The 25,409-nt window shown below is 38.1% G+C and overlaps 3 protein-coding genes across 11 annotated transcripts in view; 1 reads left to right on the forward strand and 2 right to left on the reverse strand.

The window, feature by feature from the left end:
- Positions 1–12,846, reverse strand: part of LOC122092753 (WD repeat-containing protein 43) — a 14,074-nt gene extending 1,228 nt beyond the window's left edge. For 2 of the 6 annotated variants that reach the window (XR_006144291.1, XM_042663028.1), the window contains exons 1-13: positions 12,215–12,367; positions 11,444–11,537; positions 10,717–10,860; positions 10,481–10,596; positions 8,847–9,001; positions 8,375–8,463; positions 7,127–7,673; positions 5,679–5,849; positions 3,393–3,577; positions 3,196–3,275; positions 2,735–2,846; positions 815–889; positions 574–740 (exon numbers count right to left, since the gene is read on the reverse strand). Coding sequence is in view for 1 of the 6 variants with exons in the window: in XM_042663028.1 (XP_042518962.1) it covers positions 588–740; positions 815–889; positions 2,735–2,846; positions 3,196–3,275; positions 3,393–3,577; positions 5,679–5,849; positions 7,127–7,673; positions 8,375–8,463; positions 8,847–9,001; positions 10,481–10,596; positions 10,717–10,860; positions 11,444–11,533 (1,917 nt within the window). In the remaining 5 variants the exon portion in view is untranslated. Of the gene's footprint in view, positions 1–573; positions 741–814; positions 890–2,734; positions 2,847–3,195; positions 3,276–3,392; positions 3,578–5,678; positions 5,850–7,126; positions 7,674–8,374; positions 8,464–8,846; positions 9,002–10,480; positions 10,597–10,716; positions 10,861–11,443; positions 11,538–11,768; positions 11,886–12,210; positions 12,368–12,720 lie in introns of those variants that run through there. The other 4 variants (XR_006144293.1, XR_006144294.1, XR_006144295.1 and 1 more) reach the window with 4 other exon arrangements.
- On the forward strand, positions 12,466–19,208 carry LOC122092754 (programmed cell death protein 2). Of its 4 annotated transcripts, none has more exons than XM_042663029.1 (11): positions 12,466–12,638; positions 13,588–14,067; positions 14,179–14,262; positions 14,504–14,637; positions 14,733–14,830; positions 16,298–16,386; positions 16,470–16,584; positions 16,968–17,125; positions 17,218–17,288; positions 18,314–18,428; positions 18,643–19,208. In XM_042663029.1, the coding sequence occupies exons 2-11, from the start codon at positions 13,816–13,818 to the stop codon at positions 18,829–18,831; spliced, it is 1,305 nt and encodes a 434-aa protein (XP_042518963.1). In that variant the 5' UTR covers positions 12,466–12,638; positions 13,588–13,815; the 3' UTR covers positions 18,832–19,208. The 4 variants fall into 4 exon arrangements, with proteins under 4 accessions (XP_042518963.1, XP_042518966.1, XP_042518964.1 ...); XM_042663032.1 differs by having other exon boundaries at positions 12,467–12,638; positions 16,971–17,125; XM_042663030.1 differs by lacking the exon at positions 12,466–12,638 and adding an exon at positions 12,977–13,240.
- Positions 19,209–19,827: 619 nt separating this feature from the next.
- LOC122094413 (pre-mRNA-splicing factor 38) lies at positions 19,828–25,138 on the reverse strand. The gene is made up of 6 exons (XM_042665208.1): positions 24,793–25,138; positions 24,389–24,510; positions 24,137–24,227; positions 21,944–22,073; positions 21,796–21,866; positions 19,828–20,676 (listed from the first exon to the last, which is right to left on the reverse strand). Exons 1-6 carry the CDS (start codon positions 25,080–25,082, stop codon positions 20,217–20,219), a joined length of 1,164 nt encoding a protein of 387 aa, XP_042521142.1. The 5' UTR covers positions 25,083–25,138; the 3' UTR covers positions 19,828–20,216.
- Positions 25,139–25,409: the final 271 nt, after the last annotated feature.

Below are 25,409 nucleotides of genomic sequence, written 5' to 3' on the forward strand. Positions count from 1 at the left end.
CCCCCCCACCCCCAGGGCAAAAAAAAAAAAGAAAACTGCAAAAAGGGCAAAAAAGAAGGAAACAAAAAAATGCTAGAGAGGAAATGGACCACTGCATTTAGATTTCATGCATCAAAATAAAGAGAGGATTTTTTTATTTTTTTTTGGGGTGGTGTTTATAAAAAAAAAAAATTCCCATTATTCAAGTGAAAACCACTTTTAAGCATGTCTGAAATTTATCTTTTTTCTCTTTGACCCCAGGACGTTTGATGCTAGAATTGACTGCACAAGGTTCATGGTTTTATTACTGATTATGCTGATGAAAGGAGCGGAAATGCTGAGGCAAAACCATCTTTCTGAGATTTTACCATGACTTTTGGACTTCTCATTTTTATGTGCAAGTGTTCAAGCCCAATTTATTGGTTGATGATTTTCCTTTTTATATTTTTTTTATAAGGCATAAGTTCCAGTATTGTAAATGTTTCTATGTAGGAACACCAAAGAAAAAATTATCATTATTATTATTATTATTATTATTATTATTATTATTAAAAAACGAAATAAAAAATACTTTAATTTACACAGAATAACTACCTCAAGCAATGATTCTAATTATCACCATCACTGCCACTTTGAGATTCTTCATCTTCTTCCCCATAGACAAATTCATCCACATCTTCGTCTTCATCTTCATCATCATTTTCACCCAATTGCTGGTCATTTGATACTGTTCGACTCCTGGTCTCCACAGCCTTATCAATCTGCAGAATGAAAGACAGATTCAACAAACTCCCCTCGGAACTACTAATTAATTTAACGGACAGAACATGTTGACCTGTGCAGTTATAAGTTGTAAGCGACCAGACAACTGTAACAAAGGTTGAACAGCGACACTTCTGAACTCAGCCATCTGGAACAAGATAAAGCATGGGACTTTAGAAGAAACGGTGCAAAATGAAGGCCAAGCTATATGCAGTAAAAAGTACAAATTTAAAAACTTATAAATCTTCATAGGATCAGAGAAGAGAAGGGTTTCAAGAATTGGGATAGGATCGGTGGATATTGGAATCAGCTCCAGCCGATCTGGCTCGTCCAATCCTAGTACGGAAACTAGGGTTAGGGCATTAAAACACCGATTCTGGAGCGAATCCAGGCCTATCCATCCCAATCCAATCCGAATGGTAATCGGTCGGGACCGATCTGGATCCCAATTCAATGTTCTTAAACCCTGGATCAAAAAGCTCAAGAAAACAACTCATCCAGCGCATACAACTAAGCAGTCTTCACAGCAAACAAAAAAGGAACTGAAATTAGTGAGTCATCACATGATCACCACACATCACATTAATCTGCCATAGCAAGCTACAACCAAGCAATTACAGTGACACCCTTATCGAAGCTGTGTCAGTACAGGTGAAGTCAAAACAGCTACAAAGTTAACGGCGGAATTGGTTCGTCTTGCTTTCATTCAATGCTACAGCACCATGAACAGTAATGACAAGTGACCAACAGTAACGGGAGAAAACAAGTAATCCAGCAAACAGAAGGTAAAGTCTGTAGCATGTGACAGCAAAAAGATGGTGTTGAATCGCTCCTTCACGTCTCTACTCCCCCCCCGGCCGGCGACCCGGCGGATAAAACACTCTAAAACAGAGACCCAGTTAGCATTAGACATATTACAGTAGTAAGGGTAGCAAGGGATTTCTTCCCTCCCACCTGACCCTTCTCACAATAGTCTTTATCAAGGGTTTATAGTACTTCAATTGGGCACTGGATTACCCACTACCAACCCAGATCCATCCCAAGTTAACTCGGCCCATGGTCACCTGGATTGGCCAAGTTTAGGCACAACAAGGGGCTAACCAGGGCTGAAAAAACCAAGTTTCCAGGGGGATGGGGTGTGGATCGCCTAGTCAACTTGGGATCTGGCTCCTGCAATCACAAGTTAGCTCGGCCAACACAATCCCAATCCCTAAAATCCTGGTCTTTTGACATTGAATACCTCCAGTTATTCAGAAACTTACGAAGAAAATTATTTATTAAGATGTGCATAATGTTGTAAAGCAGCATGTCAACTCTTTGTTACACTAATTCTCCTTTCTCCCTCCATTATCTTCTCATTCTTCTTCTTCCTCTTTCTCATAGTTACCATTCAAAGGCACTGTTCACTAAACCCCACAACAGTATCTTTTTTTTTTATACTTCTCTAATAACTTCTATTTCCTTAAACAATCCTAAACCTTTTTCCCACAACCTATTCCTCGTACTTGAGCCCTAAAATCTGAAAACCTAGGCTGACCTAAGTCAATCATCATAGGATTGGTGCACCTCATACCCGCTGAATTAGCTATCTGTTTTTTGGGTCTCGTTATTTTAGCGAAATTTCTTTCTCTTTTGTAACTATTAAATGGGGAGCAATAATTACTAAAATGACTTTCATGTACCGCATATATGCAGCTGGTCAGGTTTTTCAATGACAGACTACATTTCTGACTGCCGTTGCTTAACAAACTCATTTCTTCCATTCAAGGAAAATAGGATACCATGTAATTTTTTAAAACCTTAAACAACACCCCCCCCAAAAAAAAAAAAGACGAAGAATCATAATGACTGATTTCCAGACCATGTATTCTTTAAACAGGAACTAGTTCCACATATGCCTGATCAATTAGAAATAGTAAATGCTTAAATAAGAATAAAAATTTGAAATGTAGATTCATTGGAGGAGAATACTCTTGCCCTTACAGTATCTTACCTTGTATAAGGAATTAAGCATTTGGTTGGCTGGTTCCTGTGATATGACATAGTGACTGTGATTCACCAATATACTAGAAATCCATGGAAGAACATACTTTCCACTAGCTGACCTGTTGAAGATAACCAGTGTTTTACTCACAAGACCCAAAAAATGGTGTTTAAAATAGTATATACCCAGTGTATGGCTTTCTGACCACTTTCTATAAAGACAATAAGAAGTAGGTTGGCTATGATAATGTGGGACTGCATCTTCATATCAAGAGCATATTAATGCATTGTATGAGTCTACATCCAAGTCTTTCTTTTTTCCTTTTTGTCCCCTACTGAGTGCGGAGGAGGGTCCCATGATCGGTCAAAAGCCTTGTTTATATTTTGTTTTGTGATAAATATCAACATTGTAATGTATGAATTAAATTAGTAAACAAAACCCTAGATACAGAAAAAGAAAGGACATTGAACCTTGATTTCCACATGGCAACCAAAAATGTCAGTAACTTGTATGCATCAGCAGAAGTCATAGACAAAACAGATGCCTTAATCTGGCGAGAAGATAAAGAAAGTTAGCAATCATTGCATGAATCAACTCATATTAATAGATTCCAAAATCATGCAGGTTACACATCTAGAATTCTTTTTCCTATTACTAGAAAACAGACCTTCTTCTGTGAGATTTGAGCTTCAAAATGAGCATCACTATATGCAGTAGAATTCATGGTTGAGTCAGCATTCAGTGGGTAACTATCTCTAGTAAGATCTTCCTCACTAGTGAGAACTCCTAACGATCTAAGGCGATCCTCCATGCATATTGCAGCAGTATCTGCTTCAACCATTACTTGGTCATCTGCATATAAAAGTCATAAACAAATAAGATCAGGCAACAGCATAAACTATTGACTACTCTAAAATTACCCATCATCAAAATACCTAGAAGTATGAAACAAATATAACATATAATAGCTTCTGAATGATATTTTTTTTCTATAATCAAGAGCATACCCATAAATCAAGGTTTAAAGAGGTTTAATAGGGGAGAAAAGGCTGCCGAACCATGACGGCTATCCAACATTATAATTTGTATAACCTGCTATAAAGGTTTATTTTCAAATTATGATGCTACATATTCGATATCTTGAAGATGGTCTGGATAACAGAATAACAGCCACGACAACAGGAATAGGAATTTTTAATTAGAAGAACAATATGTTGAATTAACATATTCAAGTACCATTATGTTCCAGTATGGGCATTGTCAGAATGGTGGTGAGGAGTTGCTACCAAAACATTGAAGAGGTGGATACGAGTGCGAAGTTCGTTAAATGTAAAATATGCACAGTTGATAATGATAGTTCGATTCTAATCCAACAGATGAACTCAGGAGTGCCTACCCACTATTTTTTAAATCTTTCCCATTCATTAACTATTACACAGATCTCTAATGATTGTTCAGAGATATGAGATCCCCAAGATCCCCAACCCCCAAAAGTACTACTATAATCTGGAATGAAGCAGAGCTAAGATCATTCATCAATCTCATGGTTGATAATGTCCGAAACGGATTGAAGACAAACTCAACATTCACAAAGGTTGGTTGGGACAACATTACAAAAGGGCTTGAAGCCGAATTCAAAAGGACCTTTGCGAAAGTACAACTGCGTAACAAGATGAATAAGTTACGCAAGGAGTACAACAACTTCAGGGCTTTGTTAGAAACAACTAGTTTCGGATGGAATGCGAATGCTTGGACTACCATGGTTGATGATTCAGTATGGGAATCTGCTATTCAGGTATAAATAGGATCTTTGGTTTATAGAACGGATTTTTGTCAATTTTTGAAAAAAATGTGATGATTAATTGAAAATATTTTGAATAACAGGGAAATAAGGATTGGGCAAAGTATAGAAGAAATGGTCTCCCTATGTGGCCAGAGTTGTTAGAGATCTTCTCCGACTCTAGTGAAGCATCCATATGATCAAAATAAACAGCCAACAACATTCATATAGAAAAAAATGTAGATGCAAGAAAGAAAAACACACAGTGTAACAACGATAGTTTAAGTTAAGACCTTATCTTCTGGAAGCTAATAGGATTCCAGGCCCTAATAATTAGATTTTTAGGGTCATTGAACTCATGGATTGAAGCAAGATTCAATTCCTCGAAGTTCAGGAGAATTCAGCTGAGCCACCAAGGGGTTATGCAGTTACCATTCTTTAAATATGAAAAGTCATTTAAAAAAAAAAAAAAACTTTGGGTTTCAGTTATTCTCAAGCCACATCATGCTGTTTAAAATTAAGAGACAAGTAACTATAGAAGAAAATTAAAAAATCTAAACAACCATCTGAAATCAATGTCACGAAAGTAACTTCCAAGAACTATATTTTTGCTTTTGGTGACATCATGAATTATCACGAACTATACATTCAAATACAGAAAACTACTACTCCAGAAATCAAACCAAAGGAAAAAAAAAAATCAAAATAAAGACATTGCACCTCTGTTCTTGAAAAAAAATTAGAACCAAACCAATGATTGAACAGAAATTTTGCTGAGCCAAAGATACAAATTAAGTAATCCACACAAATTTGAAAGGACAAACATATCAATGCTTTGTTGAGAGGTTCTATGTCCCATATTTATAATTTAATACCAAGCCCCTCTAAATACGGTCCAACTCTCAAACATACTCTAAGAGCTCTAATTGGACCAAAGGAAATAATCCTTCACCATGGAAATATCATGGAAATTTTCGATCGTGAAAACTGCTGTGAAAGTATAGAAAGCCAGAGAAAAAGCACCAATACAATGTCAGAACTTAATAAGCAAAGAACTTCATTATAGTAAATGACTAATAGTGAAATATTATCATACATGACTAAGAACCCAAGGTTGATGTCATGCATAAATGAGTAACAAGCTTAAAGTACCATGAGTAATGTTGAGCATACCTTTGCTATCCATGAGCTTAACTTCCCTCCGTTTGTCAACCAAATCATCAGTCATCAACAAATCACGATCTCTATTAGAATGCTTCTCCTTTCTCTTTTTATCACGAAATTCATAAACCTTTGGGACTGGAAGCAAGGCATCCTCAGCATTTGATCGGTCTAAAGCAGTGACTGTTGTATCATTAACCAGTAATCAGTCATCTGTGAAGATCAGTATCCAAATTGACAGATAGATTCATATATTTTTTTTGATAAATTAATCAACGGCTTTAAATGGCTATCAAATATTAAACTAAGGACACAAACCCAAGGTACACATTAGAAGACACAATGCCAATCTTTCATTAACTGGATTATGTATGTGGTTCACGTCCAAGTGGTTCCTGAAACCCACTACTTGACTTAAACAACCTTCAATGCCTCATGGGTCAAGATCATGCTAATTACATTATTTTAACAATCTGATCTATAGAATCCTTTTCAATGGTTCTGGTAAGTTGTGACCACTCTCTTGGACTGCAATACGATAGAATTTTGTGTACTAAGGATGGTATACATGATAAGTCTCTGGTTCTCATAAATTTGTTGAATTTTTTGTGAAGCCTCCATGATTTTATCGCACTGGTAAAAGGATGTCCAAATCAGATTAAAATAATGTATGTAACTAAGCAAATTTCAGACAAAGTAACAAGGTTGTGTAGACAATCTTGCAGAGTTTCAAAGTGAAGTTTTTATTGGAGCTACTAAACACTCAATTAAAGTGGCTAAGTTTCTTGATAATTCCAGGATCTATTTAATCTGATAAGGACAAAAATTTTGAACTTGTAGCTACCAGAGCAAAAAGTAGAAGAACAAGAAGTGACAGGCAGGTACAATTCAAAAGAAAATAAATTTCAGATTAAGTGAGACACAAGAAACAAGGAAAAAATTATTTTCTTCACTTTCCTTCCTAAGAAAGTTTCTTTTGAGGGACAATGGAGTATTCTGATTTTCCATTTCCTAGAACAGCAGTGGACTAACAACCTAAGCTTAATATGTGTGTGTGTGTGTGTTTGTGTGTGTGTGTGTGTGTGTGTGTGTGTGTGTGTGAGAGAGAGAGAGAGAGAGAGAGAACTTAGTCTCAAACAATACAAATCCTACTTCTCGGGCTTACAAATACAGACAGCAACGGAAAATTTGCAGGTGTTCAACCAATTTTATATATCTTGAGTCTAGAGATATGCTGCAATGACATATGTTTGGAATATCTGACTTCCAAGCAGCCAGGCTTCTACGAAATAAATGTACAGATTCCAAAAGCATGATGGGTAAAAGGCTTTCAAAACAGTACAAGGCTGAAATTGCGAGCTGATAACTACCTTCAATCAGATACCATACTGCAATACTAGTGAAACCTTGTCAGAAAAGGTACAAATAAAGAGGAAATCAAATAATAATACAGGGGTTACCTTCAGTTCGCACATCCAGCCCTTTCTTGGATTTGTGAGACTGAACTAATGGTAGAAGGACCCCATTCTGGGAGGTACTCAACTTTACATCCAGACCATGCTGCACTGATATTTTCTCAAATGATGGCTTTACTAGCGAACCATATGCAACAAACACCTGACCAGAGGATGGTTTTACGATGCTTTGTAACTTAGCAGCAAATATTGTAGGTGATGCACCCTTGTGATTCTTTGAGATCTGACTGTCAATAGATAATGAGATTTTTGTGGGCTTGACATTGTGTAATTCCTCGACGTTTCTTCCATACCAAAAATAACAAAGTCCAACTTCTGAGATGGCCAAAACATATAAGCTGACGTCTTCTGTTCCATTATTGTCCCCACACTTTGAGTCTAGATACACAGCAGGATGCTCCATTGCAAGCACTGCAGTAGCAGACTTCTTTTTGTTACCATCTACTCTCCAGACTGCAATATATCTTTCGCCAACAGCAGAAGAGAGTATATGCTTCCCATCTTCAGTGAAAATCATACAACGAACAGCTCCCTATTCCATAGAAGAAAGAAGATAAGTGACGGGACAGAGAAAGTTGAAGTAGATGTCTAGATGGCCAAAGTAGGGCTCTAAATGAACAGATATTATCTGGATCCCACTGGTTTATCCCCGATACAGATACACTGATCATATCTGATTAAGATCTAACCCGTTTATAGCATATCGGATTAATAGTCAGCCAGATATCGGTAACACCATATTTGACCCAATTAATATCCGATCCGTTTAAAGTACTATATATTATACATGTATAATAAAATATGAGATATACATACAACCATTTGGAATTATATAAAGTACAAAATTATATAAATGGATTTTAACATAACAAGAGGGTTATTTGTGGAGAAATATCTTAGAATGAAGGATAAATAAGTAAATAACAAGTGTACAAATAGGAGGCAAGAGAGGGGATTAAAGCATAGGTATTTTAATTGGATGTCCAATTACTGGAACCATAACTGGATATTTAAATAGATACAAAAACAGATATGCTCATATGATCATATCTGTTGGATATTTAATAGGATATTGGATATCCAATTAATTTAACAGACCAAATACAGATATAGCCATATATGGCCCGTATAGGGTCCGTTTACAGTCATAGCCAGGTCCAATTAAACATAGAAACCAGCACATTAAACATCAAGAATGAACAGTCATGAAGAACAAATCTCCTTTAAACTCACAGGATGGCCAGAAAACTTCTGTATTCTTTTATTGTCTGCAGAATCAAAAATCTTCAACTGACCAGCTGCAGTTGCTAATGTCTTCCCATCTGTTAAAAAGGAATAACAACTTTTAACACAAGCAGCACAAAATTTTATTTCTCAACGAAGAAAATAAGCCCATAATAAACTAAAGAATTTAAAAATAGAACCCCATACAGGGTATTAACTTGAACCATAGTTGTCATGGCGTCTAGGCGACCCAAGACACTGGAGGAGGCCTGGACGAGAGGAAACCAAAATGCCCACCTAAGCAACCCAGTAAACACTAGTTGTCACAGTGCTTATGCCAAGATGGTCACCTAGGAGACACCTTGAAATACGGATGAGTCCATCACAAAATATATGGATGAACTATGTCTTCCTTCTCTTAAACAATAAAGTATAAAATATGATTAATTAAGAGGTAGAAAATTGCAAAAACAATATATACCAGGTGCAACAGAAATGGAGGATATGGCTTTTGTTGAAGCTCTAAACTTCCCCAACAACTTCCCCGTCATGGAATCGATTTGGCAAACCATACCATCAGCACCCGCAGTGTAAATGCACAAAGTCTGTGGAGAAGATGCAATGGCATTGACACCTCTGCACATTATTTAAAAAGAAAGAAGCAAGAAAATTATCATGGTTAGAGGATCCAAAAGAAATTAATGTACTTGGCTTAGCTACAAATACTTTATTGACCCCTTCATCATCTATTTATGCAGTATCAATCTACTCTTATCAAGCCTGATTTTAGGCCGGTAGGCCCTGTGATTCTCTAAAGTATTTAAGAACATCCCATGGGTTAATCATGTGGTCCCTTTGTCATCCACAAAATCACATAAGATGATAGCATAATCCAAAAAACATAGATGAGGGAATGCCCAAAGTTCAGTCTTTGTCAGCATCACCGTAAAGTCTTTTTTCTCTTTGTGCATAGAATGATATCCCATAATTGATTACTTGGTATTTAACTAATTTTTTTTTCTTTTAAATATTAAATTCATTGAATTTCTAGATAAACTTGAACTGAACGGATACTAGTGCCCAAAATATGTATGTGATGTGTATAGAAAGCAAGCATACAGCAGTTTGATTGTATCATTTGAATGAGAAACATAGGCTATTTGTGGATTGAAAAATAAGGGCCATTTTGCATCTTGATCAGACCAAGGTCCATCTCTACCAAAACATAACAAAATACGTAAGCGATGTGTATAGAAAGCAACTTCCTATTTTCTTCTGATTGTTTCTCTCAATCCCCCCATTGGATGAAACTGAAATTTTGAGCATACAATCAACCCAATAGGATCCTCCTTACATTGTAATTCCATCCCATTCATTAGTTTGATTGGGAGTAATTAAATGATTAAATTTTCTATACTCTGCCCACAAATTCTGTTGTGTTTACTCGTTGCAATTCTGGTTCTGTTAGGTTTGATAGTGTTGACTCGTTTTCAGCATACCCTACCTCATCACCAGGCTTTAGTTTCCATAACATAGAGTGTACCCGGTTCACGAGGCTACCGCCACTGCAAGGTCTGGGGAAGATCATAATGTACACAGCCTTACCCCTGCTACGTGGAGAGAATGTTTCCCGACTCGAACCTCCAACCACTAGGTTGGAATGGAGCAACCTTACTGTTGCGCCAAGGTCTGCCTTTTGTTTCTAGAATGTAGGCTGGTTATAAATGTAACAACATTGAGATCAATGTGTGGCTGAAGCACCACTCTTACAAAGCTAGAGGATAAAGTTGTAAGCAATGCGCATGTGACATGGGACTATAGATGGACAAAACTAGAGGTCATAGAAAATATATTTGTGACTCAGGACTCAGAAGTCAAGAGGGGGAGCAAATATAAGTACGAACAACCCACTTCTTATATTTGTACCAATATCAAGTGAGATTGGTAATTATGAGATAAAAATAGTTGACAGAAAAACAGAAAACAATGTACCTACCACATGAAATTAAAATATATATATATATATATATAAAAAGTAAAAAAATTATTAAAAAAGTAATAAAAAAATAAATTTAAAAAATTATTAAAAAAAAAGACTGTGGAGTAGAAATTTACCCAGGATGGCAATCACTGACTCTCCACTTTAATTGACCGGCAGACACATCCAATGCTAAAACATCACCACTGCCAGTTCCTAGAACTACAAATGATAATCCGACCTCCTTTTTCCTCTGAAAAACATGAAGGAAAGTTGGGCACTATAAGTTAATTGTAATCATAAAGTTAGATTTCAAAGATTCAAATGCCCGAGGACCAAAAACTTTGTATCCAAGTTTAATGACAATATGAACCTTTTTCTCCAAAGGTAACCATTTCATGCACGTGTAGTCAACTGAAAGGTGCCCTCTATCTGGTTTTGTATATAAATCTCCAGGATTGGTAGATGTGATGTCCGCAAACTCTGTCTGGACTTGACCCTTCAAAGTGTCCCAAATCTGAGAAAATAAAAAATTAATGAGTAAAATAGCCCACCTAATAAGACACTAACTGGGAAAGGAAAATTAATATACATCTCTTCCTAAAAAGACTAATATACTAGAACAGAAAATAAAAGAAAATAACAAGGGGTAGTAATTTGGAATGCACCATTGTAGGTGCTACGAACTATCCACAGTTGGATAGGCATCCAAAGGATCTGATTTCAAAACATCACTTGTATCCAATTTCAATTATTGATCACTCACGAACAAACTATTGGAGGGGAAAAAATCTAATTTATAAAGATAATTCAGTTCTGACAACAACTTGAACAAAACAAATGCTAGTCAGTGTCTCCGAAGAAATAAAGACAATGTTTCATGCTTTCATTGCTATCACTGTACAGAGTGACCATCAAGTCATCAACTTCAGAGTCAACTTGATATACTACCATAACAATCTTCCGATACTATTACTGGGTTTACAAGGAAAATATATCCACAAAATTTTAGAAACTACCAGCCTCCAAAATTTCCATAATAACCAACAGTTCAAAACTTGGATCAATCCTGGTCGAAGAAAACGGGAAAAAAAAAATACCTTAATTCGACCATCTCCTGAACTGAGAGTGAAAAAATCCAAAGAAGGACTAAATGATGTCAAGAGGTCTCTGATATTAGTGGAACTCATAGTCCTGCATTCACAAACTTAAATTTAAATTTCCACCAAGCCATATATATATCAACCCTGATTAAAACTATCAAAAACAACATCAATCATTCACAAGAAGCCATGGCAATCAAGAACAATCATTGAAAGGGCTACAATAGATCGAATATGAGTATCACTTCAAGTAAAAAGTACAAATGAAATAAAACGAAGTGGCAATCCGTTAAAACTTCCTGTGGTTTCTTACTTAAATTACCTAAGCTTCCTGTCTGTTGACAAAGTTTGAAATTTTCCGGCGGCAAGAGAAAAGGAGGCACAAACAAATAGAATAAACTACAAGCACGGAAAAAGTAGCCGGAAGTTCTGTGCAGCCCTGCACAGTTCAGGTAATCGCCTGGTTTAGAATTGAAATAAAGTGGCGGGCGAAAGAGAGAAGCCGACAGTAAACGCTGCTCAGTAAAAGCTCTCCCACAGCGCTTCCTCCTCCCACATCAACTCTGGCCGCAATAGCTCTCTCACCGCACTCCCTCCCGCTCTCGTTCCCTCTATTTCCTACTACCCTAGTATAAAACCCCGACTAAACACCAAGTTCTAACTTTTGCTTCTTTTTCCCCCTTCCCGTCTAGCACCATGGCTGCGTTTGGTTGCAAGATAAGAGAGGGAAAGGGAGTGAAAGAGAGACAGGGAAAGAGATCGACCTACCTCTCCGGCGGTAGATTTGCGTCGTCTTCGTAGACGGTGGCTGCAACGTCCTTCTACCTCGACAGTAGTAGTAGGCTCTGCGTTCTTTCTTGTTCAGTTTCCTTCGTATCTCTGGCCGTTGCAACCATTTGTTATCTTACCTTCGTATGAAAGAGGGTAAATAGGGTTTGGTTCACTTCTGTTATGTGGGAGGTTAAAGTACGCATTTGCCCCTCATAACTTAAGTTGTAAAGTTGATACGAAGGTAACTGAACAAGTAAGAACGCAGAGCCTGCTACTACCGTCGATCAGCCGTCAGTGATCCGAGGTGAAAGTCTCTCTCTCTCTACTGATTTTCTTCTTTGTTTTCAGTTCGTTGTTCCAATAGGTAGAAAGACGTTGCAGCCACCGTCTACGAAGACGACGCAAATCTGCCGACGGAGAGGTAGGTCGATGTCTTTCCCTGTCTCTCTTTTACTCCCTCTCTAAACCCTTTTTTTTTTCTTTCTAATAATTTTGTAGCTTACCTTGTTGATCTAGCCTGGTCGAAGTTCGATTTTCCCAGGGAGAATATTTTTTTGAGCCTCTGTGCACGAAGTTAAAATTCGCCTCTCTGTCTCTCTCTATCTCTCTCTGAAAAGGCATCGATATGTCTCTTTATCTCTTTCTGGTTGTCGATGAAAAATAGTTCAGATTTATACCTTTCTTTATATTTTAGGGATGATTGGTTTCAGCTTTTGTTAAATTTTCATGGAAGTGGCTGGACCTTTTGCTTGATGACAGATCACAGTGGTAGGCCAACACCCACGCACGCACTGGGCCATTGTCCCTTCTCTGCAATTGTTGGCCCCTCCTCCAGTCACCATTACAAAGAGTGCCTGCCATGAATACACCTTTCCACCACCATTATAGTGATATGGAATCACTATAACCAGTACCATATGCTTTCTTAGACATCCATGGTGAAGATGGCATTTATGTAAATAATGGTTTCTAACAGGTTCGGTTCTGTTAAGTGCGAACCATTCAGATTTCTGTTTCTTCCAGGTTAGAAAATCAAATTTTTTTTTTGGGTTACCAAACAGCATTTAAGACATAGAATCACTTCAAAAAAATAGAAATACAAAAAGGTGTGCCAGATCCAGAATCGTTACAGTACAGAGCCTTAAACACACTCTCTCTCAACTAAATTCGATCATTGTTTTCTTTCTCATCTCTGGTATTTTTTCTTGTTTGGATTGTTACGTGGGAACCTACTTAGCTTTGATGCTTACTAATATTTGTAGTAGCTTCCATTTGTTTGTCTTTCTGAATCTGAAAGTGAAAGCTTTGAGCTTTCCATTACATTTCCAACCATATTGGTTTATGGTGATATTTCCATTTCTGTCCCCTAGGAATTTGAGGAACCATTAAAACTCGACTGAAATTTGTGGTGGTCAGTCCTACTCCGAATTCTTGCGAGGATAGGGCTTGTCTCTCTCATGACGATGCTTTATTTTAAGTTTTGAGTTATTCATATGAAGCATGGGACATCCAATGCAAAGCTGAATCCTGGACTTTGAGTCATTGTTGAAGCTTTCTATTTGCAAAAGATAGATTAGGAGAACCAAAGTAGAAGGAAAATGCCACAGATAATGGATTTGGAAGCAGAAGGAGATCATCTCGATAACTTCAGTTCTCTCCGAATCAAAGGGGAAGAAGAAGAGGAAGAAAACGATCAAGAGCAAGAACTAGATGATGACGATGAGGAAGATGAAGATGAAGACGAAGATGAAGAAGAGAAAGAGCCTGTAACTTTAGGTTTCGTTGAGAAGCCTAAAGGTCCTCATTCCCTTCTCCGTCAACTATTTCCAAGCAAGGCTGGAGGAGTGCCTGTATGTTGTAAACCCTGGATTTCCTCTTTCTGCTGTTACGTATAAATGCTTTTTGATAAATGGATTGATAGGTTCTCTTTGGGTTGATTATCCTTGCTACCATGTCTGCAGTCTTGGTTAGACCCACTTGATCTGCCATCAGAGAAATCTCGTGTATGCGGCATCTGTGGAGACCCTCTACAGTTTGTCCTTCAGGTATTGTTTTTTCATCTGACATTTATTCTTGCTTTCTGCAAAAATCCACTTTCTTCTTCCACTTCATCAATTTATCATTTCACTAGTGATACTTTCTTCTACTGCTTTATTATATTTGCTATCTCTGGTTAGTTTCTTGTGTATGTTCATAGCTGCATGATTTGCAACTCCTAGGTGTGAATTTCAAGAAAATAAACTATAAAACAATCAACATAATGAGTCTAAATGGTTGTGCTGCTAGGTATATGCTCCAATAGCTGAGAAGGAATCGACATTCCATCGGACTTTATTCGTGTTCATGTGCCCATCAATGGCATGCCTTCTCCAAGACCAACATGAGCAATGGAAGCGGGCACCAGACAAACCAGCACGAAGGTGTTGTTTGGAAAACCATCTTTCTTTTGGGGCATATCTGTTTATTCTTCCTTTAAATTGCAAGGTGTTCCTAACACTGAAAATGGTTTCTAAAGTGTGAAGGTTTTCCGTTGCCAGTTGTATCACTCAAATCCTTTTTATTCAAGTGAACCTCCAAGACGTGATGGGACTGACAAACCATCTACAGTTGGAGGTACTCTTTATATATTGTTTTTTTCAGAAGGCTTTGATGTTTTTTGCTGAAGCTTTTAGGTAACTTCTAACTGTACTTCGTAATACCCAGTATGAACTGAAACTTGAAATAGGATCATCATTTATGCTCAGGGTTCTCCATAGAGGCAATTATTATCTTTATATTTTAAAAATAGGTATTAGATTGATTCTGGTCGCTTGCTACTGTTTGAGTTTGTATGAGCTGTTAGAATGCCTGAAGCAGACAAATAAATGAATCTACATATACGGAGGCGCAGAATTTTACTTAGCTGTTCTCTCATAGGTGCTACTCAGGTAAGCGTAGTCGGCATAGGTGGGTTGTTTTGGAATAGTGATGGGAGGGTGATAAACTGATAATTTACTTTTTCCTTAGTTTTCTGATAATGGTATAATTTTCTTGCAAAAAATGTAGTTTCCTCCATCCCCTCTCCCTCCCCCCCCCCCAAAAAAAACAAGCCACCAAAAAAAAAAAAAAGAGAGAGAGAAAAAAACTGTGTTTATATAAAGAGAATCACAAATGAAGAGCAAGCAAATACTATAAGAAATATACAGGATGACCTCTAGAACTGGTATTAATGTATAGTTTGATCGTTTTCTTTTATCTTTCCTAAACATCACAAATTTCAAGTAATTATCGACCTTTTAGTAGCTTTATACTTTGTTATTTGGCATAGAGATGCAATGATTATTTTCTTTGATAACTACTGGCCAATCATATGATAACATTTTCATCTATGTGCCAATATATAATAAGATGCATGTATTTAAGGATGCACCATTGAGAAGCCATAGGTCATCACTAACTCACCTACCACGACTATACATGGTCATCAAGAACTAGCAATCACAGCATTCCCCATTTGCAGCCGAAACTCCATAGAGTTTTTGTTTTCTGGTAGTGAAAACACCCTGTGCATGGGAAATGGGATAGGTTAAGGTGGAGTCTCGATTATGCTATGTGTATTAGTTTTATACTAGCCGGTACGGAGACTAGTAGATAGCTTACAGGCTCTGTTCTGCATTCCACCCCCCACCCTTTTGTATTTGGTACCCATTCTTCATTTTTAGGTACATTTTAAACTTTTTTATGACTATTGGTAGAAAAATTATAAGGGAAAAAAGAAGTAAATAAGTTCAAAGGAAAGACTGAATGGGTTATATCTTGAATTGGTTGTTGCCTTTTTGCTTCTTGGCCTGTGGATCATGGATCCAGTTTGAAAATTTCTATTAATTTTTTAGCTTTAATCAATCCTAGTGCCGCAATAATTGGATAGCCTGGAGCAGCTTTAGGTTGGATGTACTGCGTCATGTCAAGTTTCTGACTCGTACCATATTAGATATGGAAGTTTATGAAAAGAATATATAATTCATATGCATATCTAAAACTAGTTTGCATCCTTCAAAAGTTTGCAAGTAATCTCATTGCTCAAGGGAATTCTCGTTTTAGCTGCACTCTGTTGCTGGTGCGGTACATGGAGGGGAGATAAAGTCTGTAGCAGTTGCAAGAGTGCACGTTATTGCTCAGAGAAACATCAGGTAATTAGCAGTGATAATTCTCAAATGCTGGCTTGTAACTTAGATCGACACCATGAAAAATCGGTGTTCTTCCTTTATTGCAGATGATGCATTGGCGCTCAGGACATAAAGTTGACTGTCAACGAATCTGCATCTCTTCTCCCTCCTCTAACTCTAGCACTTGTGGCAGCAGAACTTCATTGGAAGAGATAGACAAAGGTTGCTAATATCCGAATGAACCTGGTTAATTTTGTGGAATACCCTCAGATGTTTTAGTGCACCCATTCTATGCGATTTGACACATGCTTATAAACCTCAAAACTTTCATTGGGAGTTTCCATGGCATGATGGTTGTGTCACATTAATATTTCAATCTATACCTACTTAATCCTAGTACTTGGATTTGTAGAGAGAAAAGAACTGCGATTAGGGAGGTATAAGGTTCAGTCTTTTTCATGGTTGCAACTATATGACAGTTTTATGCGGCCCGTCAAGTTTGTTGCATGGATCATGAACCCTTGAATATTTTATGCTGTTTTCCCAAGACTTCCTATTATTGTACATACTACATAGGTTCACCAGCTGTGAATTTTGTTCAATAGCAGTTGCCAACAAAGCTCTATGGACTGAATTTGAAATCATAAGCGAGGATGAAGACACATTTAATACAGAGGCATCTGAAGGCAATGACTACTCGAATCCAGTGGTTTCCAAAGTTCAGCTGGATGAAACAATGAAGTCACTGTTGGATACTTTTGAGGTATGCATGGAGTTACATTGCAGAGCTGATCTTTACTTGTGTTTCCATCTAGTTGGATCCTTTATGGTTGCTTCTTTTGATTTGGGTGCTAGGGAAATGATGACCAGAAATGCTGGGCTTCTTTCCAGGAGCGTATCACTAAAGCTCCCGAGCAAGTAATGAGGTGAGTACTTCTGACTAGAAAAATGAATGGTTTATCTCTGTACAATTTCTAGTACAGCACGATGAGGAACCTAGATATGGTATGTTCCAACTCATACTTCTCACTCTGGCTCCGTTTGGTTGCAAGGGGAATTAGAGGGAAGAAAAGTGAAATTTCCATACTTAAAAAAGATATTTTTGCAATCATTATCCTATGTGATTGTATAAACAACCATATTTAGTAATGATGCAGTTTACATGTAATTTTATTTTACATTTTATAACAGAGGATTTTGAATGTAAAGTGCAATTTAATAACCAAATATGGCATGATTTGGAGTTAGTGGTATAGTCACATGGGATAATGATTACTAAAGTTTTTTTTTTTGAGTATTGAAAATTTCACTTCCCTTCCCTTTAAATTTCCATTGCAACCAAACATAGCCTCTGGTTTTCTCCAAATGGCTGAGCACTTTTTTTTTCCTGCACATCTCCATCAGTGGTTTCAGGAATTTGGTCATTCCTGTAATGCAAAGTCATGGATCTTTAATTTCATGAGATGTTGATAAATCATCTTTCGTCTGATAAGTTTCAAGGGTTTGTAGCTGGTGTATGGTAAACATACTCTGGTGAACCAGCTCAGTTTTGGTGTTGTATATAATCGTTTACAAGCCCTTGTTCAGCAATTACACTGGTTCTTCATCTTTCATTAAATGGTAAGACCTTAATAAACACGCCCTATGTATTTCAACCGGTCCTTTGTATGACTAACACACCCTTCCACCACAACACTTGCACCCCCCCCCCCAAAAAAAAAAACCCCCAAAACAGAAAAAAAGGTAAGATGAAATCTGTATTGTAGGAGTGAATTAATTTTGTTTGGGAACCAATAATCCGGTTTCAGTTGTTCAGAATAGAACTAGTCAAGTCATTCTTCTGAAGCAACAGCATCAATGATGTTGACTAAGTTTTATCCTTTCTGCTTTCTGTGCTATTCATCTGGAGACTTGATAGCATTAAACATGGTGGATCATTGAAATTTTGCAGGTATTGTAGGGATGCAAATGCCAAACCATTGTGGCCAATGTCAAGTGGCCGTCCATCGAAGGCAGATATTCCTAAATGCAACTACTGCAATGGCCCTCAACATTTTGAATTCCAGGTTCAGAGATCCTTCATTCCCTCTCTTGAATTTGTGTGATACAATCTTGCAATGGTGGTTCATCTTAACTACATCAATGTCTATATTGGTTTATACATTTTTAGTTGAGCTCAAATGGTTCAGCTAGTTTATCTGTCTGCATGACTGACTTGCTCCATTGGATCTCCCTTCCTATGTCATGGTGATTACAATCTGCCATGCTGGTATTTTTCAGATCTTGCCCCAGCTGCTGTACTATTTTGGAGTGAAGAATGATCCAGACTCTCTTGATTGGGCAACCATTGTTATTTACAGCTGTACAGCATCTTGTGAATCAAGGATGGGGTACAAAGAGGAATTTGCATGGGTTCAGCTATATTCTCCTGCTGCTGGGAATACCCTGATGGATTCGCACCTTGTCTGAAAGGGGTTCATGCCATTTTCTGTTGGTGCTAAGCATGCTGATGTTGGTAATTTTTTTCGTCTTTATTGTAATGGTTGTACATTTACTATCAAATCTGGCGGAGTTCGTGATCCGGCTGTTTGCCCAACCAAGCTATCCAAACTTCAAAGCATAAAATTCGGAACAAACCAGAAAAAACAGAGCACCCTCTTCTTTGGTTTGGTCCCCACTAAAGACTGCTCTCTTGGTTTGCCTTCCGATCCAGTTTTGAGTAACTATGATTTTGTTTAAGAACGGCTTGAACTAGTCCCGGTTATGTTTTACCATCAATGGTTTCTGTTGTTTGTGTATGGAAAATTATGATATTAGTTAAAAATGGGTTTTGGTTTACCAAATTATATTCCTAATCTTTTGTTTAACCAATTTACTTGAGATGTGAAAGATTGAAATGCTCTAAACGGTACCTACCACCTGCCCTACGGTCTTCGTTTTATCCATTTTGCTACCTCTGCCTCTTCTTGACCAGCTGCAGCTGCCGGTAGTTGCTGGGGCCTCTAACGCCCCAATACCCCTTCCCAGTGGCTCCTCTGTTTACCCATGGGGACTCATCCCAGCGGACTAGCACAGGCATGTTAATTGCAAAAGAGTGACCATTTTTGTTGCAGTGAAAATTTGGTAAGGAAACATTAATCATCTCTTACATTCCTGAGAAGAAAATTAACCCCATATGCAGATATGTTCGCTAGATGAGACACCCACATAGGATGGTGCAACTTGCACATGGTTATGACGCACGGCGCATTCAATAGAGTTTTGGACAGGAAATCCCCTAAGTCTGTCCACTAACCGTCACCTATTAATAATTAAAGAAATAAAAAGACGAAAGAGATAAACTTGCAAAGCTAAAAAGAACTGGAAAAGAAATCCTGACGCCAACTCCGCAGAGTTTTATGGTTCCACTTTCATTAGCTTTGCATCCCCATTTGAATATTTAAAAAAATTTATATGTAAACCATATACAAAATAACAACCCACTTTCGTTAACATGTTTTCCTTTCACTTCTGTTTGGAACAGCAACTATAAGCGTCTGACCAATGAGATCTTTGTTCCATGGCAATACTTACAAGATGTTACATTCCCCCATTAAGCGAAAGTCAACTACCATCTAATAGCGTACTCTTAAGTTTCCATCAGCTAAGAATACAAAGAGAGGTGGACGAGGCAACACTATGATAGTCATGACTCTACACCTGGAAAATAGCAATATTCAACGTTTGAGAACAGAGAGAGGCAGACCCAGGTGGTTGTTGGAAAGAAGCAGATGATAGGATTGGCCTTCCACATTTGCGTAGGTAACCATCTTCTACTATGTGTCTACTGGCATGTCGAAAGGCCCATAAATCCCTCACGGCCTCAATGGCTTTAACCCAAGTGATGCTCGAATCCTGTTTTGTTCAGCAATCTCTGGATCTGGATGATCAGTCCCATCATCTTTCTTTTCCTTCTTCTCCTTTTTCTTCCTGGACTCCTCTCTGGCAGTCCCATCCTCTGCTCCATCTGTGCGCCTCCGAGGACTGACACTCCCTCGATGCCTCTTGCGGTGCTCTCCACCTTCACGGTCTCCTCCACGCTCTTTCCGGTCCCTACTCCGGCTCCTGCTCCTTGAGTGACTCCTCCTCCTCCTCCTCCTCTCCCTTTCTCGCTCCCTGTCACGTCCATAGTCTTTTTCATCTCGGATGCGGTAACGGTCCCGGTCCCTGTCCCTGTCCCTGTCCCTGTCCCAGTCTCTATCTCTGTCCCTGTCCCTATCACGTCCCCTGCCTCGATCCCTGTCATAGTCCCGATCCCTGTCATAGTCCCGGTCCCTGACAATATATGTGGCATTAGAGAATATATCAAGTTTCATAATCAAAGTTCTCAACTATAGAAACATTTGAACTGAAAAAATAAGTTGAAGACATGAATCTATGACCAAGGATAATAGTACAGTAAGATTTAGGCTTCAGACTGTGTAACAATAAGCCTGGTTTCCCAATTTCATAGACATGGAGAAGCCACCATAAAATTAGCCTCAAATTCCGTAACATTAAGACTACAGTAATTCAGTGATGTGTGACCCATCATACTTCTCACTGCACACTACCAGTGCAGAGAAACCTGGCAGAGTCATTGCAAATTATTGTAGGAAGCTTTTCACCTACTAAAGGCTTAAGATGCCCTAGCAGCTACATATAACTCTATAAAAATATAAACAAAAAAGAGCAGCAAAATCAGCTTCCAATCTGTTCTGTTAGGAACATCTCACAGAGTTTGTCCATTCTAGCCTAATGTGTACCAACCCCAACCAAGTTCATTTCAAATATTAGGGTTTGACAAAAGTAAACATCATAATATCTAACCATTACAAATGCCCGAATATCCTGTGTAAGAATACTTCCAGGTCCGGCATTACTCTAGGCATTGCGATAAGCTAATGTCTGGAGTTTAAAGGCCATAGCACATCATATAAAATTAAAAAACATAAAATAATAATAATAATAATAATAATAATAATAATAATAATATTCAAACAGGCAAAGCATAAATTTTGTATAGTGTAGTGCATATAGCATTCCTTACTAGTTCGTACATCTAATGAGATGGTCAACCACAAGACACTTAAACAAAGTATTGGGTTATATTGGTTATATGAACTCAAGACAGAACATAAATTGAGAAAAACATATATAAATTGACGTTAGATTTCCACAGCCATAGCATAAAACGACGGGAAATCATAAGAGTCAGTATGGCCTATAAGTCAACAAGATACAAAATTTTCAGCATAGTCTGCTGTTAAAAGATTTCAAATGTAAACAAAATGCAGTTCAAAATGAAAACGAAAGTACAGCACTCAATGTAAAATAATAGTGTTCCTTTCACTTATGCAAATAAACTGGACATTAACATGGGGGTGTGGGTGGGGATCTTGGAGGGTAGCATACCTGTGTCTATGACTGTCTCGCTTTCTATCCCTGTCTCTTTCTCTACCTGGGCTTCGGCCACGGTAATAGTCCTGTCACATAGTACCCAGTGTAAGAAATGGCCCATAACTGCAGAGAAGACTTTGGAACCAAACGAAGGAACTCAAACCTTTTCATGAGATCCATTCTCTAATCCAGCCATAATTTGGTCCTCCTCTTCTTTTTCCTCCTCTTCTTCAAAATCATCTTCCAAAGCACTTCTTCTAGGCTCCAATGTCCCATTGGATTCAAGAGTCCACCTATTGGAATAGAACCCATCAGTTAAACTAAGAATTCAAGAGCCATCCTAAGCACAATAAAAGTAAAACAAGAGGTATATTAGATTATAAGATAGATATTCATCAACAAGAATGCATCTGTCAAACAGCCATTTTATAAATTATTAGGAAACAGTACAAAGAAGCACTAATGTAAGTCCCCTGTGATGCTGATCCGGGGTTCTGAGACCCAACTCGGATTGCTTATGGCCCGCCCAAATAATAAATAGCTTCCCAATTAAAGATGATAGCAATCCCGTAATAAACCAGAATTTTCAAGGGGCCATTTGGTAGTTAAATAGCAGAAAGGACAAGAGAGGGATTAGTATTTATTGAGTGAGGGAAAACTAGGAATGAAAATTAAGAAAAGTATAGGAATGGATAGAGATAAGGGGAAGGGTAATCCTGGAAATATAGAGATAAGAATTAAAATAAGAAACTCACTTTATAAGGTTGTCTACAACCTCACGATGGGAACAAAACCAGCGGAAGAAAAACCAGTTCACAAGGCAGCAGCCCCTCAATCACGGCTTCAACTCAATAATGGATTTGGGGCTTCAATGTTGACTTTGATTCCTCATAAATCCAGCCAACATCAGCCCAAGCTATCAGCCAGAAAATAAATATAATTATCTGCAACAACCCAGGCGGAAGTTTAAGCATACTGAGTTGCAAGTTGTACTTCTCACTCTAGAAAAGGATTTCGGGTCTAAGTTCCCGATGCTGGAATCACCCTAAAGGAAAAAACACTCCCAAAATCCGAGGAGAAAAGGACTAAGAGTTCTACCCAACATCGTGGGGCTGTCGGTGTTACTCAGAAAACAGAGTAACAGTGTAGGTTTAACAGGAACAGCAATAAAGGAGAATAAGAAGGAATGCAAGAGAGACTTCAAAGTAGGAAAGAGAGATTGCATGTAAAGGGGAGGGGGGAGAGAGAGGTTCACAAAACACACCTAGCCACGCAGGATCTTCACAAACAACCATTCAATTCATCTCAAATCTACCCAATGAATTGGGTTACAAGCATAATTATTAATAATTAATAAGAAAACAAAAAGACTTTTAAGGAGATAAACTCCTATGAATCCTAGTAAAAAACAATATCTGAAACATACAAACATATCCAACTTCCTAAAATAAACAGCATAAAATAACAAATATTATCCCCTAAATAAAACAAATTCCTAAAATCCAACAAGAACAAAGACCCCAATTTGGACCCAGTTCTTGGTCCGGGTTCCCAAACAGGTTCGGGGCCGATCCATGGAAGCACTCCTGCATCACCCTGGCTAAACAAGCCAGCCATGCCAGTAAAACGAGTACTCATTTCAAAACAACCAAATATCCGTAAATCACAAGAATTACTTCCCAGCAGTCCAGAGTCCAGACATGAATTTTAAATCAATAATGACACCACTTGGAGCTTAGGCACACTGGACAGAGAGAAGAACCTTCGGAATATAAATGTGTTTAGTGTTTGATTTGACAACAAACATGTTTCAGCAACAAGAAAGTTTAACACTAGAAGCTTAATTTGAAAACATTTGTTTCAAACACCCAGGCACGCAGAGTTCTCCCTCATGCATACAGGAGCCCAATCTACAGGTAATTTTTGGGTATCAGGTAGAGGGATGATATACAGCACACTTATGATTGGAAAACGGAGTGATATACAGCACATTTACTATTTGAAAACCAAACTCCTTTATCGTGTTTCCATTTACATTGGAGACTGGAAAAATATTGCAATCCATTTTATTCATATTAAGCAATTCAATTGCAGCTAGAACAAGTATGAGGGGCATTTTGAGACAAACACATTAAGTGAAGAGTCAACTACAAATTGTTTCAAATGTGATGAAGTGAAATTCAAATAGCAACGAAGATAACTAAGGCTGGCAAGAAAACAAATTCTTTTCGCAACAAAGCATCCCCCAGTGGCAACCAATCACTTCCAACGAAAGCAACAGACAAACCAGAGATTGCAGAATGCTAAAAAATATATAATTAATGATAATAGACATTATCAGATTAACAAAGGTCACCTTTTCTTGATTCGTGGAAGAGCAATGTCACAGGAATAATCTTTCGTCAGGAGTTCATCAATAAGCTCATCCACATGAGTCAGGGTAAAGCCTGAGCAAACAAAAAAAAAATATGGAAAATATTAAATACTAAAAAAATTCAAGGTGTATACACAAACCAAAGGGAGATACAAAATATCATCTGATAGCAAGCATTACAGTAAAGAAAATCAATGGGAACAATCCAAAGACTATACGGGAAATAAAACTTACGGCCATCTGCTAACTTCTGTCTCAGTTTTCGATAGTCATTGTATAGAGGCTCTAGATACTGGTATACATCAGTGTCCGTGCCAGTGAGGCGTAAATAAAATGCACCAAGTATACGAACGTATCTGCAAGCCAATTACTGCATATCAGATAGAATATTAAGAGAACAGAAGAATTAAAAGAAAAATGTATTTGGCATCCTCACAGAAGAAAGTAAATTCATCAGGTTTAAGGAAAATTAGTCTATTCATTAATTCGCAGTCGGGAAAAACAAAGTTCCTTTGAATCGAAAACGTGGAATGCTCAAATTAAACGCAAAATCTTCTGAAAACCCTAACAAAACGAGGAGCAAGAAGTAAGCGACAAAATCAAATGCCTAGGGTTTATTTCCACCTGAATGAACTTACTTGTAATCCTCGTTCTTGATAAATTCGACGACGATATCCTTCTCCGGCTGAATCTGGAGCATCTTCATAACAAGGCACATGAAGGGCGTTGGCTTGCGGTTGCCACCATAGGTACCGCCGAGGTGATCGAGCTCCATGGCTTTATCAACAAGCGTCTCAGCAGTGAGTCCAAAGCATTGTTCCTTCCAGTAGGTATGCTGGTAGATCTTCGATCTCAATATCTTCTCAACCAGATTCTGAGGATTTGTCCCTCGTATGCTCTTCGCTGCCGGGTCCGTACGATTCGCCATTGCTGGGGAGCTCGTAACCCTAACACGAACCTAAACCTTCATTCAGATAACAACAAGAGCGTAGTAAGTAGTTCTCTTATATACGTTATAAATGGATTCGGCTGCTCTCACGCGGGCATCGCCCAACTCTCGAGCCAACTCTACCTATATGCACGACACGTGGATTTTGTCTTAAGAGACACCTTCATTTTCTCCCACTGACCCATCAATAACCTACCCGACCCTCAAACCCGACTTAATGAGGTCAACGGTCAACCTGGGGTCAAGTTGGATCAATCTGGGCTGGGTAGGGCTAGACTCAGCCCAAAAAGCCTGGGCCAGTCCTGA

This window comes from Macadamia integrifolia, chromosome 11 (genome assembly GCF_013358625.1).
Source record: "Macadamia integrifolia cultivar HAES 741 chromosome 11, SCU_Mint_v3, whole genome shotgun sequence".
Lineage (NCBI taxonomy): Eukaryota > Viridiplantae > Streptophyta > Magnoliopsida > Proteales > Proteaceae > Macadamia > Macadamia integrifolia.